The sequence below is a fragment of the Terrapene carolina genome, unplaced genomic scaffold (genome assembly GCF_002925995.2).
Source record: "Terrapene carolina triunguis isolate 2854851 unplaced genomic scaffold, T_m_triunguis-2.0 Scaffold131, whole genome shotgun sequence".
Classification (NCBI taxonomy): domain Eukaryota; kingdom Metazoa; phylum Chordata; order Testudines; family Emydidae; genus Terrapene; species Terrapene triunguis.
The window spans coordinates 23315868-23332787 of record NW_020664482.1 but is presented as its reverse complement, the minus strand read 5'-3'; the positions used below and the strand labels follow the sequence as shown (position 1 = coordinate 23332787).

The 16920-nt window shown below is 41.8% G+C and overlaps 2 protein-coding genes across 2 annotated transcripts in view; one reads left to right on the top strand and one right to left on the bottom strand.

The window, feature by feature from the left end:
- Window positions 1-2216: 2216 nt before the first annotated feature.
- YIPF6 (Yip1 domain family member 6) lies at window positions 2217-10301 on the bottom strand. Its single transcript, XM_024197313.3, has 7 exons — window positions 10146-10301; window positions 8923-9051; window positions 8159-8237; window positions 7699-7741; window positions 4442-4567; window positions 4167-4324; window positions 2217-3469 (listed from the first exon to the last, which is right to left on the bottom strand). Exons 1-7 carry the CDS (start codon window positions 10299-10301, stop codon window positions 3351-3353), a joined length of 810 nt encoding a protein of 269 aa, XP_024053081.2. The 3' UTR covers window positions 2217-3350.
- Window positions 10302-13744: 3443 nt separating this feature from the next.
- The window catches only part of OPHN1 (oligophrenin 1), a 123795-nt gene continuing 120619 nt past the window's right edge, over window positions 13745-16920 (top strand). The window contains exons 1-3 of the mRNA XM_024197316.3: window positions 13745-14103; window positions 14634-14728; window positions 14823-14980. Coding sequence (XP_024053084.2) covers window positions 14827-14980 — 154 coding nt within the window. The 5' untranslated portion in view covers window positions 13745-14103; window positions 14634-14728; window positions 14823-14826. The remainder of the gene's footprint in view (window positions 14104-14633; window positions 14729-14822; window positions 14981-16920) is intronic.

The following is a 16920-nucleotide window of genomic DNA, read 5'->3' as shown; positions in this document are numbered from 1 at the left end:
ATAATACACGAAGAGTGCAAATCTTCTCTCTCCATCTGACAGATGAACATCTGTAGACTGGTTCTTTACCGGTCCACACATTAGTATGAAAACATTTTATCAATAGGTACTTCAGGTTACCAATAACTATTTTAGATGTATTTTAACTACAGCAAACACGAGCAATGTGTGCGTCTTGGATAAGTCACTCCAGAACACATACATTTCAGACATCACAATCAAACTCTTAAGATGGAGAGTCCTCAGGCTATAGTAATATCTTTGCTCTATAGTCAACTTCCTGTTCACAAGCATCATAGAAAATTAGACTTAATTTTAGCTTCTAGCTTTTATGAACTGAAATCAAATTAACAGAAAGGAGCAACTGTGAAGCCATACAACTTGATGCCCATATTCAGGGCTGCTTGCCTTCTCAGCATATTTTTTGCTAAGATAAGGCTTTGTTTACAAAAAGGGTTAGACTTTCAAAAATGCAAACATTTCCCTTTCTCCTTCAGCTAATAGGCCAAGACAGATATGCAGACAAGCTTCTTCAGAACAGATGATAATGCTGTATAGAGATTTATTTTTAAAGGGGTTTATTGCATTCTTGAAATAAATTCCCCTGTTGATACCAGTGTAAGTGCAGTTGGGTGGATTTACTGTGACAATGAACTGTAGCAACTAGAAGCAGTGATGGTTTAAAAAAAAAAAAATATATAGCTTTATTCAACTGAAAGCATGAAACTTCAGAATATATACAGTTCCTCACCTGCATCCTGTTGTACACTGCTAAAGACTTTAGGGAGTTATGCTTTCTAAGCATGTGTATCTGCATTTGTAGACTTTATTGCTTTGAAAGGGGGCAGTTTCCACGCTTAAAGGCATTACTGCTACAAGCCACAAGTTACACCTTCACTGTATAACCAGAACATTTTCCCCTACTCCTTTTCACATTAAAAACTCTGTAGACTAAAAACCCTATAATGGCTACTTTTAAATGATTAAATCAACAAAAATAATCCTCCTCCGCCATTCACAACCTAAGAGCAATATATTAATTCTCATAGAACAAGCCACCTTGAAGCTCAGAAGTAAACGAAATAAAGCATGAATGGAGGGTTTTAAATCATGCTTCTCACAACATTTGTAGTTTAAATTAAAAACTCTTCTTTCCTGACAACTGTCTCCTATTGATAAATTCTAATGTTATTTATTTTAAAGAAATTCACATACCTGACAGTTTAAATCATAAGAGACACTTGGGGGGGGGGGGGGGGGGGAGGGAATCAAATCTTTCAGGAAAGATTGACTTTCTGGAAAGTGTGCACATCTAGGTTTTGATTATGTAATTCTTACTCTTATGAACAATTCCCTTGATCTCGATGAGAGTACTCATTTGAGTAGGGAATGAAGAACTGGGCCCAAAGAGTCTAATTTTAATGGTCTAACAGATTTTCTATCTTTTTCACTTGCCTAAGATATTTGTTTTTAACATCTTATAAAGTGTACTTGATTTAACTGGACTGAAAAGTTGAACTGCACAGCTTTAAAAACAAATATACAAAGCCATTTCACATCCCATAACAGTAACAATTTGAGTATGAACTTAAAAATGCACCATTGCATTTTACAATTAAGTATCTGAATACTTACACCTCCCTCAGCAGCAAATGAATATAGCGTAAGAAAGGCAGTAAATGAAGCTGTCTGCTCCGCAAACTCATGGATGTCAACTATTGCAGACAGGAAGAAGCAGGAGCCTAAATTCAGGTCTTTGCAGGGAGTAACTAAATCAGTTTTCTCCCCACCCTTCGTGCCTGCCAAACCTGAATTAATTTCTTACAATCTACAGTCAGTCAGTGATTTGGGATCCTAAACGTGTGTCTATATGAGTGTTTAGAAAAAGATCTGCACTTCACATTTAAAAATAAACTAAGTATATTTACATCTCAATAGGATCTGACTAGTCAATTTCAGGATTATTTTCAATCTACTAGTACATGAGAAAGCATGAAATTATGTTCATCTTTAGAGTTAACTATATATTTGAACAGCAACTTTCTCCCCCTTACCCTCAACCCCAAGTTTTGATGTTCTGCAGCTCTTCTTGTGTGTTGCTTACTATATAACACAAATAACCTCAAAGAGTACCTATGCAGGAGCCATATGTACAAATGCTAACATTTACGTGGAAGTGCCACCCCTCTAAACAACCAAATATGTCACTCTAAGCACCACATCCCCATACTAGTTCAGAACGGCCAACACCTTCACTTATGGACCATTTAATTCATTCCTCTGTCCTAAATATTATAACAGGTTTGAGTCCTTGTTTTGTATGCTAATGGGCAAACGTCTCAAGTACCAAAAGTTCAGTTCACTCAGTAGGAATTCATTGCAGCGATGGTACACTGCTCTTCAACTGCCAGATTCTCTGTTCAAAAGTTGCAGAGTGATAGCTGGGCAATCAGTGCCATCACCTTCAAAGTATAGAATCTGAAGCCTTCCTCTGGACTTTGACATTCTGATCTTGGGTTACCAAAGGGGAATTTGTAAGTGTCCAGTGCAAACACCATCTCCTCATGAAATTGTATGGATCAGTTAGTGTCACACTAGTATTTGAGACATTTAGCTTGTGAACTGTTCCCAACACACATGAAATGACTGAAGTGCGTAAGTGCACAAGAGCAGTTTGCATCAGTGTGAACAGAAACAGCTCCCTTCAGACATGCTCTGATGAAGAAAAGCATGGAGCAAACATGCATATTTTTGCTGAGACCTGAAATTTGATCTGAAAAGGAAATATTATTGCCCCTGCGATGCACCTTGTATAGATTTCACCTCTTTGCACATCTAGGAGAAAGACAGGATTTAGATACCCTTCTTCCCTACCCAGTATGGGTCAGAAAATGTGTTCTATTAGTCATAGGGCAATATTCAATTTTAAAGAGAACTCGAAGCATGAACTGGAATTCTGCTAAGTCAGATAGTTATTACCTAGTCTTCAGTTATCAATCTTCTTGAAGTTCCAAGATAGGATTGTATCCTCTCCATTCTCACAAACTTCCTTTTCTCATCTGCATTCCTCAGATGAATGAGTCTCTTCTCAGACTGGGCATTTTTTATTTATACTAAACAGCAGGATTAAATAAAATTCAGTAGCTGGATTTCTGTATCTTTCGAGCAACTGGCTCCTTGTATATCTCATTCTGAGAAATGATGAATGCTTCAGCTCTCTGGCTTTAACCCATAGCCTGCTTTTTTTACAGTATGCAATAGCTATAAATTGGAGATAAAGCCCACAAATTAACAGCAGCACTTATGGAAACTTCCAGTTCTGTGTTGTGCAGTCTCTGTTGATCCCTCAATCACTGAGGTGTAAAGGTGAGAATCATCCAGCTGATAACAAAGTAGAAGAGGAAGATGGGGTAAACAACAAGAGCTTTGCGATTTGGAGGCTGGCTGTCTGCCAGAAAGGCTGTGGATGCTGGTGACAAAGAGAGAACACACACTTGAAATGTGCACAAAGCTAAAAGATTTTCAAACTGAATCAGAAACCAGTAAATGCTTCTAAATTAGGGTCTCCTGTACATTTAAAGGTGAAAGGAAAAGCTATAATAAAGTAAAGACTCCCACATTTTCTGCTAAAGACATTTCTCCCCCTCACTACTTGTATGTCTTCCTTTATCAGCTGGAAAGGAAACATTTGGAGGATGTTACATGCCAAGTGACATATTTTCAAAATAAGACTAGCAGAAATAGTGCAAAAATGTTTACATTACATAAGTGTTTTCCAGTGGTATTTAACATAGGCCAGGAAATAAAGTTCCCAATACTCCTATGTTGGTGTAATATACTGTTTTTCTCTTCTTCAAAAGCAACATATTATAGCAACCCTTCCTCCAGGCAAGAAATGCTAACTGCAGAGCAAATGTGAGTCTGTCAACATGGCTATGACCAGGAGCATCAGCTGGGGCATGGGGAAGGGCAGACTCTTTCACCCCAAGGGCTGAGAGTGCTGCTTCCACAAAACCTCACCAACTTGGAGAGCCCAAACCATGATCTCTTCTTGACCCATGCTACCAGCAGACTGCCTGGCAGACCCACCTTTCTTAACAGCAAAATCACTAAACTCTTCATTCTTTTGCATCCATGATACAGTTTTGTTGCTAAAACTTCCTTACCTAGTGTTGACCAGCCAAACATAGCCATCACTACAACAAGTCGCACAATGAAGCTGACAGTCCCCGAGCTTGCTAGTAGTACCAGCCTGCACACGAGCATAGCCACTGTCAGAGGCAGGACACAGTAACCCAGGACACAAAGGCTCTGAAAAAAAGATCTAGAAGGGGGCAAAGGGAGATGGAGGAAGAAAGACAAGGAAGTTGTGTCTGAGTAACAAAAATGTTATTCCACACATTGGAGCATTTTCATTGCTATTGTTCACATGTATACTCACATGGTTCCTCCAAGCAGTTTTGAGTTTAGTGTAATGACAACTGCTCCAAACCAGATGATAACAAAGACCTCGGCAAACTGGGGACCTCCATCTTCTTTACTGTCTGCGGACCCTCCCTGAAGCATCCTGAGGCAGAGAATAGAGCAAAATACTAGATGAACACACAGCAGTAACTATATTTCATTTTTTATTTCTAACATCTGTATTAAGCCTAAGAGGAGATGATTCTCAGGTAGGTTGGAGTCAAATTTCTCTTTATTATTTGAGTAGATAGCATGATCAGTTCTGTACAAAAGAGAAGAAGACAACTCCTGCCCCATGGAGTTTATAGTGCAAGTTAGACAGAAAAAAGGTACTTCAATAATACAATGATGGAGGCCATAAAACAGTGGATGGTCAAAGGAAGGTCATATCTTAAGTGGCATGGAGGGTTTGTTTATTTTTAAACAGATTTGGATGCACTGATTACTTTGAGAGATTATCAACACATACATTAAGAAAGGTTTTGAATGAGACAGGACTGATGCACAAAGCTAAGGAAAGTCAGAAGGGCAGCATAGAAGAAGGTATGAAAGAGGTAGTAATGGACTTGATCTATGGGACAAACAAGCACTTTTCAAAGGCAGGCTTTATTCCCATTTTACAAGTGACTTACCCAAGGAGAAACAATGAGTCAGTAGCATTACAAGCAACAGAACTCAAGTCTCCTGATTTGGAGTCCTGAGCTCTATCCACTGAACCACAATATGAGGGACTAAAAGTGAGGTTTGGACAGATGAAACAAAGGTGACCTAATTGAAAGGTATGCCATTTTAAAAAAATCACTTCTCTAAAAGATTTTATCTACAACTGTTACATGTAATATCCAAAATTACTACAACTGAAAGATGAGAAAAATTAGTTAGTTAATTTGCTCCACAGTTTCTTTACTTTGTGCAGTTGATGTAGATCATTCACATGACCACTTAAAAAAAAAAAAAAAAAAAATAGGAGAGTGCAAAAAAAAAAAAAAAAAAAACAAATTGGCCAGGGAGACTCAGGAGCAGGTGTAACTAGTGTAATGGGAATGAGGCTCACAAAGGTCTTATTACACTGTTCTGGCAGCATAAGGATGCCTTAGTGTAAATGAGAATCTAAAGTACATATATGGTCCCTATTACTTTAGTATCCAAGCACCTTACAATCTTTAATGTATTTATCCTCACAACATTCCTGCAAAGTAGTGAAATACTATTAACTATCTTAAGGCGGGGAAGTGAGATACAGAAACTAAGTGACATGCCCAAGGTCACACAAGCAAAGCAAGGAATTGAACCTGGATCTAAAGATAAAAAGGAGAGGTCAGAGATGGAAGACAGGTAACCACCACCATTTTGGCTGTCACCAGGTATTGAACCAGGGACTTCTGAAAAATTTGAAGGGCCTCGTTCTGAACAGTGCCTTTTACTATGTTGTACAGTGCCTATCACAAGGGGGTCCCAATCTGGTTGAGGCTTCTAGGTGCCACTGCAATATAAATAGTAACGTCAAAACTACTTTCAATATTACTAGATGTCAAGTTGATGATGCTCTTTCAACATAGTTATAATCTGGTGGGGAATATACTGAAGATAGCATCTGGTACACATCTTTTAGTTCCATATGCCTTCAGATCATTTAAAATAACTTACTTTTGGGGGTATTCATTGAATTCCTACCTCATTGGAATGAGGAAAGTAGTAATTAGTGTTCACAATACTTTGCAAATATGAAATGCTAAGTGATGTATTCTTAGCCCTGGTCTACGGGGGGGGGGGGGAGGAGGGAATCGATCTAAGTTACGCAACTTCAGCTACATGAATAACGTAGCTGAAGTCAACGTCTTAGATCAACTTACGGTGGTGTCTTCACCGCGGTGAGTCAACTGCTGCCGCTCCCCCATCGACTCTGCTTGCGCCTCTCACGGCGGTGGAGTACAGGAGTCGACGGGAGAGCGCTCGGGAGTCGATTTAGCGCGTCTAGACTAGACAAATCGACTCCCGCTGGATTGATCGCTGCCCGCCCATCCAGCGGGTAGAGTAGACATACCCTTAGAGTATTGCTATATTAAACATGTATTCTGCAGTAGAACACAGACGGCCTAATACAGATTGGGGCCACATTGTGTTGTATGCCTAACACATACGTAGTCCATGCCCTGAAAAAATTACAGCCAAGATGACAAGTTAAATGGATGGAGGAAGACAGTCAACTATATACAATTTTTATGTACGTGCACATTTATTTTACCATAGATAAAAAGTCAATTATCCCCGTGGTGGATTTGTTTGTTTTTTCCAACAGACAACATTGGTCAGGTGAAAAGGGGAACAGTCGATAGCTATAGCTTCCAGACCATTAGTACAACTCATGGACGACTTAGTACTGCAGCTGTATATGTAAAAGGAAAAGTGATATAGTAACTAGGTTTTTTTAGACTAGTATCTTAACAGTTATGCCTTATGGACCATCAACTCATTGCTGCAAAAGTTAAGGATGGTGTTATTTTAACCTGTAGAATCAAAGCCTTGCTCTTGTTTGTCTTTTCATATCCCCATACAGATTCAAAACAGACTGCCTGTGGGTTCTATAACTCGACCATGTTGTGCAAAGTGCAAATAGAAACTTATTCTAATATATAAACTTGCCCTATGGGATATTGCCTCCTGATCCAACCATGCTAACAACATTTTAACAGTCAAAAGAAGAGATTAAGGCTTTCATGCTTTACAATTATGCAGCAAAATAATAATTTAGCAGACTTTCAGTAGCACAAGTTTGCTTTGGAAACTGCCCTCAGTTGGATTTTGAAATGACAAATGGGCAACAAAAAACAATAAGCCCAGAGTTTTCATATCACGAGTGTCTCACTATGGATGAGCAACAAAGCTTGCATTTTTCTTTCTGGATAACGCATATGAAATGCAGAACATTTAGCCGAAAGAATACTTACTGTACACACTAAAAATCAAGAATTACCAGGACCTCTGTAGTTTTCGATACAATTTATCCCCAAGATAGCAGGGCTAGACAGGAATAATTTATTACCTACATTTACCCTAAAATCCCAGATAAAAAGAGATGCCCTTAATAAGTTTAGGGTTTTAGAGAGTCAATTGCTCATATAAGTTTCACCATTAATATCTGTAGCATACCAGCCTAAGCACTAGAGTAACCTGACCACGACATGTCAGAAATTCCCTCCGCCATTCGCACATAGAAAGAGAACAGATACTTACAGTGCAAGTGACACACACAGCACCAAAGGACCCCAAAGATCCCCTGTAGAGAAAGAAACAGAATTACATCAGATACTGATGTTCAGAACAGTATCTCTCTAGCAAAAAAAAAAGAGTATTAAAACAGCCCAGTGTATCCCTTTTCCAGTTTCCAATCCCATAATTGTCATAGCTAACATCTGGGGTCATATACTGTATATAAAGATGCATTCAAATTAAGAACGTCTGGACTCATTCTGATAAACAGTTCACTTTAAAGAGATGTCTGTTGTTCTGCCTCTTCACACAACTGCCTCATTTGTTTTTGTTATTCTGTATCTTGCAGAGAAACATCATATGGCTATTCTATTTTCCAGATATTTCATTAAAGCAAAGACTTTGTCCAACCCATGCAGTGGCTTTTAGGAATATTTGTCTTGTAATGTTGGTCTTCCCAAGATTTAGAAAATTTGATACGTACAGTCTCTGAGGAGCGCGCTGCTCTTTTTGGGATACATGACATGCACAAATTTCTTTCCAACTGCCTTTAGATCTCGCATCTGAAACACACAAGTGACATCTCTAGTACACCATTTCACGGGTATTAAAGTGTTAACAAAATGAAGGGGGAAACATTTTTGCAAGCTACAAATCATAACATATCACTGATATTAAATCAAGAGATATTTGGGTCAGATGCTTTTTATAGCATGCATTATAATAGTATAAAAATTAGATTCACAGCATAATGAGTCCCAGTGCATGAAATCAGCTAGATTCCTCTTTTCATAACACCCAGCTAATAATGTTATTTGTTTGCTGCTCCAAGAAGAGGAGATTTCGTTGTCTGGCTAATTCCCCACCCCTGCTTGATGCCCTGGCAACTACAGAAATTTAGTGGGTCACAGAGAACAAATCTGAGGATTTTGATGTTTGTAATTCAGATTCCTTGCCCAAAGGAGTTTTTGTTTTGTAAAATTTTGAATTTTAAAATTTACAACCAATTACAAAGCAAGAAAACCAACATTTCTTGTTGTATTTGGCCCAAGAGATCAGAAAAACTTCATGTGTTATCACAGATACAGTAAAGCAGTTGTTTTCAGCCTTTTTTCATTTGCAGACCCCAAAAAATTTCAAATGGAAGTGCGGATCCCTTTGGAAATTTTAGACATAGGCTGAGGACCCACACGGGTCCACAGACCACTGGCTGAAAACCACTGCAGTAAGGAAGGGATATAAACTCACAATAGTATCCTTAACTGGTTCATCCAATGTGGAGTAGTCTTCATCAGGAGAGTGAGATCCAACAGGAACTGTGATCTCCCCTTCCACTGGAATATCTTCTGATATTGACACATCTGAGAGACCTGCAAACTAATCATTTTTTTGAAGTTTTTTTTTTTAAACACAGAAAATAGCTGATGTTTGCCTAGGACTTTTTCTGCAGAGTATAAAGAGAGTAATGAACAATCTAACTTATTTAAATATTCTCTTTGTAAAGTAATTTGTATTCTAGTAGCAGCCTCTCTATTTCAAACAATTCACAACTAAGAGGCAAGCCACAATGTGTGAGCAGGAGGGACCATAAATACAAGCAAAGGTTATTTTCTTCTCCTTGTCAATAAACCCCAAGTACTCCCTCCCCTGCTACCTTATGACTTGTGTTTGTCCTTATTTACATTGTAAGCTCTCTAGGTCAGGCTACAAGACTTGTCTATGTCCTGTAAAGAGCTGTGTACATTGATGATGCTACATAATTTTATAATAATGACAGCAATACATTTAAGCACAGCATGAAAGCAAGGACCACTCTAAAGTGAATATACACATATCCATATCCCCAGTATAAACTACATAGATGAAGCACCAAATGAAGTGTATGTAGTGAATAATACATTTATTTCTCCACCACCAACAGCTGTAACAGGATTTTTGTTGCTGAGTGATGCAAGCAAATAAAGAGTAGCCTGGTCTGCGCTGAAGGGAACCCTGTTCAGGAGGACCTACAAAGGGACCTACAAAGGGACAGAGGAAAGTTTCTAGAATAATACTATTGTTGTGCTTGACTCTAACATCTACCAGGGGAGGGGGGAGTGGCAATTATTTAAGCCTTCCTCCTCATCCCCCTGAGTTAGTGCAACTGTCTCCAAGTTACAGGTGAAGAAACTGAAGCACAGAAAAGCGAAGTGGCTTTCCCAAGGTCTCACAGAAAGTCAGTGGCATAGATAGGAAATAAACCTGCCCCATTCGAACCACTGGGCTCCTCTTTTCCCCAAGCCCAGGACTCCATGAGCCACCCACAACCTCTAGACCCTCCCCTCAGCTCAGCCGCTGAGCTGAACCCCACACCCCAGCCAGGAACAGAACCCAGGAGTCCGGGCGCGCCCCCTTTCCAGCTCCAGGCGCGACGGTGCTGGGTCTCCCCCATACACCCCGGGTCTGGGACCGGGCCGCCGCCCCTTTCTCACCAGCGGCTTCGCAGCTCCCCCAGCCCTGCTCTCTTCTGCCTCCGCCATCTTGGCCCCGCTACCCCGGCTGCGGCTGATGCGACGTGGAGACGGATTCACCGCCTCATCGGCCCGCGCAGCGCGCGTGAAGATGGCGTCATTCGCCTGAGTATCCATGGCAACGCCGGACCCAGCCACCAGAGGGGCCGCAGGTATAACAGCCGAGATTTAAAGGGACAGACGCAGCCGACTCGGGGTGGGGAAGGGGACACAGCGCAGAGCCTCGCCTCTTAAAGGGCCACACGCACCCTCACAAAGGAGAGTTCTCAGTCTCTGGCATTAAGCCCCTTTCCCCCCACACACCCATTCAGGGGCACGATCCCCGCATGGAGGGTCTGCAGGGAAGCTGTCTATAGGCTCATGCAATGCAAGGTACCCTTGGGTCCCACACTCTAATCCGGGATACTCAGGGCCCTACCTCTATAGGGCCATTTGCAGCTCACAAGCCAGCTGGATGCTCCTGCCTGCCCGAGAGGGAAAGGCAGCTCACTCCTCCCCATGCACACTCTTCCCACTTGGTATACAGCAGTGAGGGGCCTGCAATCTACCTGGGGTCCGAGTGGCCCCCAGGGGAGAGCAGAGAAAGTGGGGAGGCCTTGGAATCGGGCAGGGCCGGCTCCATGCACCAGACAAGGAAGCAGGTGCTCGGGGCGGCGAATGGAAAGGGGCGGCACGTCCAGGTCTTCGGCGGCGAGTCCCTCTCGGAGCGAAGGACCTGCCGCTGAATTACTGCCGAAGAATGAAGCGGTGCAGCAGAGCTGCTGCCGAAGTGCTGCCGATCGCGGCTTTACCTTTTTTTTTTTTCCCACTGCGCTGCTTGGGGCGGCAAAAAAGCTGGAGCCGGCCCTGGAATCGGGGCAGGCAGCCTGGCACCCTACAGCGATGCTCTGTGCTGGATGAGGTGTGTCAGGATGAAATGACCCATGCATCAGTGAGAGCTGGGGTTGAGAAGGACATAGTGGAAAGAGTCATGCCTTGTATTATCCACCTAGCTATCTCGAGGGCCCATCACCGCAGCATCCTACCCTCATAAGTGATTTTGTCCGACCCTCATAAGTGTCTCTGGCTTCCTAAATCTTTATATTGGTTATAGAGAATTCCCTGATGGTGTTTTTTTCTCCAAAGCTGATCTGGAAGACCTCCGTCTCTAGGGATAAGAGACATTCAGGTTCCATGATCCTTTGACCTTGACCTCTGTTCTGTGTCATCCCTCAATGGGATCAATTAGTGCCAGTTATGGTGGTGGTTGTTTGTGTGATGTGGACACCTGTTCCCTAGGATTTGGACTCAGACCAGTCAAAATAATTACAGAGATTATAAAGTTGTTTGGATGTTTGAAAATATGTAAATAAATGGACAAACCCTTTCAATAAAAATCAGTGTCCACGTTGCTTTATCCTCTATTATCAAATCATCATGCTCAACGAGTGGGTTTGGAGATTTGTGCTCAAATTTTGGCTAGTAGGCTACATGTGAAGATGTGTCATTTGTCTAGTCCCAATTCATGCATATTACTAAAACAGAATTTGTCTTGATTAATGGTCTCTGTGAAGTGCAAGATTGGCACAAGAACATCAAGAAATCTGCATGTCCAGACAGAGGTGCCTTGGAAGAGCTGCATGTGGGGGCCTATGACTGGAATAGCAAGGTGGCAGGTCAGGACTGAATTTGCATCAGCAGAGTGTAAAAGAAGTCCATGTGTGTTGTCCTTGGCTAAAATCCATGTTATCAGTCCCTCAGTGTCAGCAGCAATAAATTCAGTCACAGTTTTTAAATGACATGGTTTCCTTCCTATTTTAGTAATAGTACAACAGTTAAAAAAGGAACCTTATTGTTTAACATGTAAACAAACATTTTTCCACATTACTGTAAAGACTGTTTGTTTTAAGTTCTAGGCTACATTGACAAAAAGAAGATGAAAACATCAACATTTTGACCTTGAGGTAAGTCTCTAGGGCCAATGTGCTCGTAGATCATCTTCTCTTGTTAATATAACCTGCAAAATGTTAAAGAACTGTGCAGCTCAACATGAAAGAATAAGTGAGATTTTATTAAGCAGCTTTAATAGTATTTAAGTACAATCAGACTCTAATATGATTTTATTATTCTGTTCTGTTCAGAGCATGTTGGTGGAAAAGAAGGAAGATTTAGTTTTACTAATTAATAAGTTTCCCTAACTTTTTAAGGGGATAAATGTGTTCTGCAGTAATAAAAAACAAGAAGGAGGAACGAAGAAGACACATAATCACATACTTTAATAAATTGGAAACATATTGTATCCCTCTTGGTCCTCAAGAACAAGTGTGCACAGTAGATATAGTATGGAGATTTTATCAGTATAAAATAAAAGTTCTCATGTTTTATCTTATTCTAAACAAGACATTTGAATGAAACAATGAGGATTATACTGTTAATTTTTCTAAACAGAAAATCATGTATAAAATTACTTGCAGATTATATGAGCAAAAACATCACCCCTAACATCTGTACCTATCTACAGTTGCTAATAAAAGTGTACAGATTACAGGAATTTAGGACAAAGGTTTTAGCCCTGCTAGCTTGCTGATTTAAAGTGACATGATTTTTTAAACTTAAATGCTCAAGCCAATAATAAAAGAAAAAGCTGTGACTCAAAATAGAGTTTGTGGCTCCAATCCTGCAAAGATTTAACTCACATGCTTAACTTTGTGCATTGTGCCTAGGGTGACCAGAGGGCAAGTGTGAAAAATCGGGACGGGGGTGGGGGGTAATAGGTGCCTATATAAGAAAAAGCCCCCAAAATCGGGACTGTCCCTATAAAATCGGGACATCTGGTCACCCTAATTGTGCCTAACTTCATTGAGATCACTCACAGAACATAAAGTTTATGCTTAGCATATGCATAAATCTTCACAAGATGGTCTTTTTGTGAGGGTCCCCAGAGTGGCTTAGCAGTCACACACAGGGCTGCCGAGAGCGGGTTCGGGCCCTGGTGAAAAATTTTTTGGGGGCCCCCCAGCAAGGGCGGACTGGCTAAACAGGGCTGATGAGGGGGGGGAAGCCGGGCCCCAGGCTCCCTTCCGGACCGCTGGGCCCCGGTAAGGCGACGAGAGGGGGGGAAGCCGGGCCCCGGGCCCCCTTCCGGACCGCCAGGCCCCAGTAATTTGTACCGGCTTCCCCCCCTCTCGTCGGCCCTGGTCACACAGCCCCACTTTAGGGTATATTACTAGGGGCCAAGGTAAATCAGAGCAGACAACACTGATTACTCAATCTGAGTTTTTGCTCAGTCCATGCTACTTTGTCCACTACTTTGTCCCTTTAGTGCCGGATTCTCTGGAAGAACAGCCCCTCGGAGCTAGAGGGTGGGCGCTTGGAACAAGGGCGGGGTCCTCTCACTCACTCACATACACAATACAGATCCTGCGGAAAGAAAAACTACACCTCCCAGGCAGCCGTGCATGCGCTATCCGGAGGAGGGAGTGGTGCTCCAGAGGGATTCATCCCGGTTCAGTTTCCGCAGGGACGTGTTTGCAGCAGCTGCCATGCCTCTATTGTGTCTCCTCCCTCCTGCCTCTCTGGATGCTGCCTGTAGAGTGTGAGGCTACATTAACAACAACATGTTAACCCTTGAGGGCTCAGCCAAGTGCAGACAGCTAGAGCGAGGAAGAGTCCGCAAGAGATGCTAGCTCATGAAACGGAAGAGAGATCCTTCAGCAGCACCAAGGCATTCCCTGGGAAATGTCCCACCTGAGATCGACACGGTTGCGTAGGAGAAGCGTGTGGTGCTCATGAGCAGGTCCCCAGACAATCCTGTCTGAATAGCGACTGCAGGGAGATTTGGGGAAAGGGGAGCTGCTGCTGCTAACGTGTGAGCAAGAAACAGAAGGGGCTCCGTGGGAGCTGAAATAGGACATTGTCCCCGAGGAAGTCGGTTTTAAATGTAATGCTCAGGGTTATGTGTCGCTTTTCATGCGGATCGGGGCGGAAAGTACTATTGCCACAGACACAGAGGTCCGGTTTCCTTGAGGGAACAACCAGCTTTCCCTCCTGTTTCTTTAAGAGCGCAGGAGAAAAGGGGAGGTGCCAACCTTTGGAGGCTGTGAGTCACTTGGTGCTTGAGGAATACAAGGAAGGAAATCCTCGCACAAAGCGGAGCGGTAGGGGGTGGGGACGTTCTGTAGAGCCGAGCTGGATGGACGCTTCCCCGCCGCCCCAGCCCCTGCGTTCATTCAGAGCAGCCAGATGTGTTTGTAGATGTGGAGAGATTTGAGTCGAGCTAACGTTTGCAGATCAGAGAAGTAACAGAGCAGGGACCCCCAGTGCTGCTGTCTGGGTGGATTTTCAGTAAGGAATGGAAAGAACACCCTAATTTTGCTGAGGAGTAAGAAGAGGACAATAGTGAATAGGATCTAGTACCAAGTCATAACTAGAATGCTACAGAGGTCGTATAAATTTGTCTTATGTTTTCAGTAGAGTACAACCAGGCAGCCTGCCCCTTTCTTCTGTGATATACAAATCAAAGCTGGTATCCTCAGCAGACGACAAGGATCTCTGTCGTTTTAGAAGTGAGTTGGGTACTAAGAGATGATTTGCTTTCAATAATTTTGATTTTTTTTTTAAATTGGAGAATTCTTTTTTCATTTTAATTTTTTCTCCAAGGAACATGGGGCACCCTGCGTTAGAGTTCAGCGACTGCTACCTGGACAGTCCAGATTTTCGAGACAGGCTGAAATGTTATGAGCAGGAGCTGGAGAGAACCAACAAATTCATAAAGGATGTGATTAAAGATGGGAATGCACTTATCAGTGCTATAAAAAGTAAGTAACACGATATGGCTTTGTTTAAACATTCATTTATACTTGCGCAATACATACATTGCCCACAGCTTTCCAACAATGCTAATAATATCTGTGCATTATTACCATATTATACACTCTTTGCATGCTATTATGTAAGGATACTTAAATATATCTGTTCATAACCAAACTCTTGTCTTTTTAATAATAGATGCAACAAATATACAATAATCATAATTTCCTATTGTGCATTTGGACAATTTTCTGACTGCAGTATGTAAGGAAACTCCAAATATTGCCTCTCTTACAATAAAAGATATTACTTCACCCACCTTGTCTCTGCAGTATGTGAGATATTTTACATATCTGTCAGTACAAAATTCTCTATTTAAAATGACACTTTCTGTAGTTAGTGTGCAGAGCTCTTTTCCCTTCATGCAGTTTATTCTGAATGTTACTCTGTTTTTATTGATGGCCCTTTGAACAGATGTTGTAGGGTGAGTGCACCGGGGTATGTTATGTGTATATTGTCAGTAGAAGTGCATAGTATACCCCAGTGACAAGTTAGTGTTCTTCATTGAAACAGACAATAATTTTTGTTGATGAGCAACAGTTTTATCAGCTTGCTTATTTATGGTATAATGCAGGTAAGTGTGATACAGTGTACGTACACACACAACATGATGAAGTGTGTTTGTTTGTTTTCCTAACAGGAAGTACCACTATTTTCCAATATAATTATTACCCCATGTAATGAAGAACAGTTCAAATACAGTAAGGTTAAATGCAACCTTCTATTCTGATTTCTGTAATGTAGGACCTGAGACTAGAACAAAGATCAATGCACATATTGTACTTTGCCTCCATTGATGGTTATAGAGGCCAGAATCCCTTCAGAGGAGATTAGCGCTTTGAATCAAAGGGAGAAGACCATGAACAATAGTTAAAATAATACCACTGAAAGCAGCCTTTCCCACCATGTTGAAATGTTGCTTGATGGAATAAGTCTAGAGCAGAGGGAATCTATTTAAATCATCTTCAATGACTTCAGTGGGAGGTAGGTGCCTAAATGCCTTTGTGAATCCCACCCTTAGTCTCTCTGTACCTCAGTTCCCCATCTGTATAACACAGGAATAATAGTACTTCCCTACCTGATGGGGGTATTGTGAGGATATATACATCAAAGATTAATAGGTGTTCAGATGCTACAGTGTTGGGGCCTGATAAGTACCTAAGATAGAAGGGTTTCAATCCTTGGCTATAAAACAATTGGGTTATCAGTTGTTGTGATTGTAGTACAGGAAGTTCTTGTATCTATCACTTTTCCTTTTCCTTTTCTTTCTTTGGTTTTGCCTGCTACAGCTGAGGTCAACCAACTCAGTAGCTACTAGGCCATTGGTTTTCTTATCTGGAAAGTGAAAGGCTTCAGTTAGTTCATACAGTGTCAATAAATGGATATTTATTTAAGCAGCTCGATAGCCTGTTGTAAGGATGAGAAGGAGAGAGGTGGAGGGGCTAGATACTCTTCTGCGATTCAGCCCCTTTGTGCCGCTCTGTTGGCACAAAGGGACTGGAAAACCATCAGATCCCCTCAGCTGGGAATTCCCTGGTGTGAGGGAGTCTTCATCTTCAGGACAATCCCAAGCTGGCATACAATCTGCCTAGCTAGCATCTGTGACCCTCCCTGCAACTCCCTGTCAGGAATGGGAAGGGTAATATCCAGAGTGCTAGTGTGCTCTGCTTATTCTCTGCTGGTGTATTGACCTCTTAAGGCCATAACTAGCAGAGTAGTTTTGAGCAGATCTTGAGGCTGGTCTACCTGGAGCCAGCGTAGAATTGGGACCAAAATCTTGGAGCCACAACTGTCCCCGTTGTGCCCCCCTCATTCTAGTTGCATGCAGTGGATATTGGAATGATTTACTGCCACATTACTTCGTTACATGAATGGACTTTTGCAGATA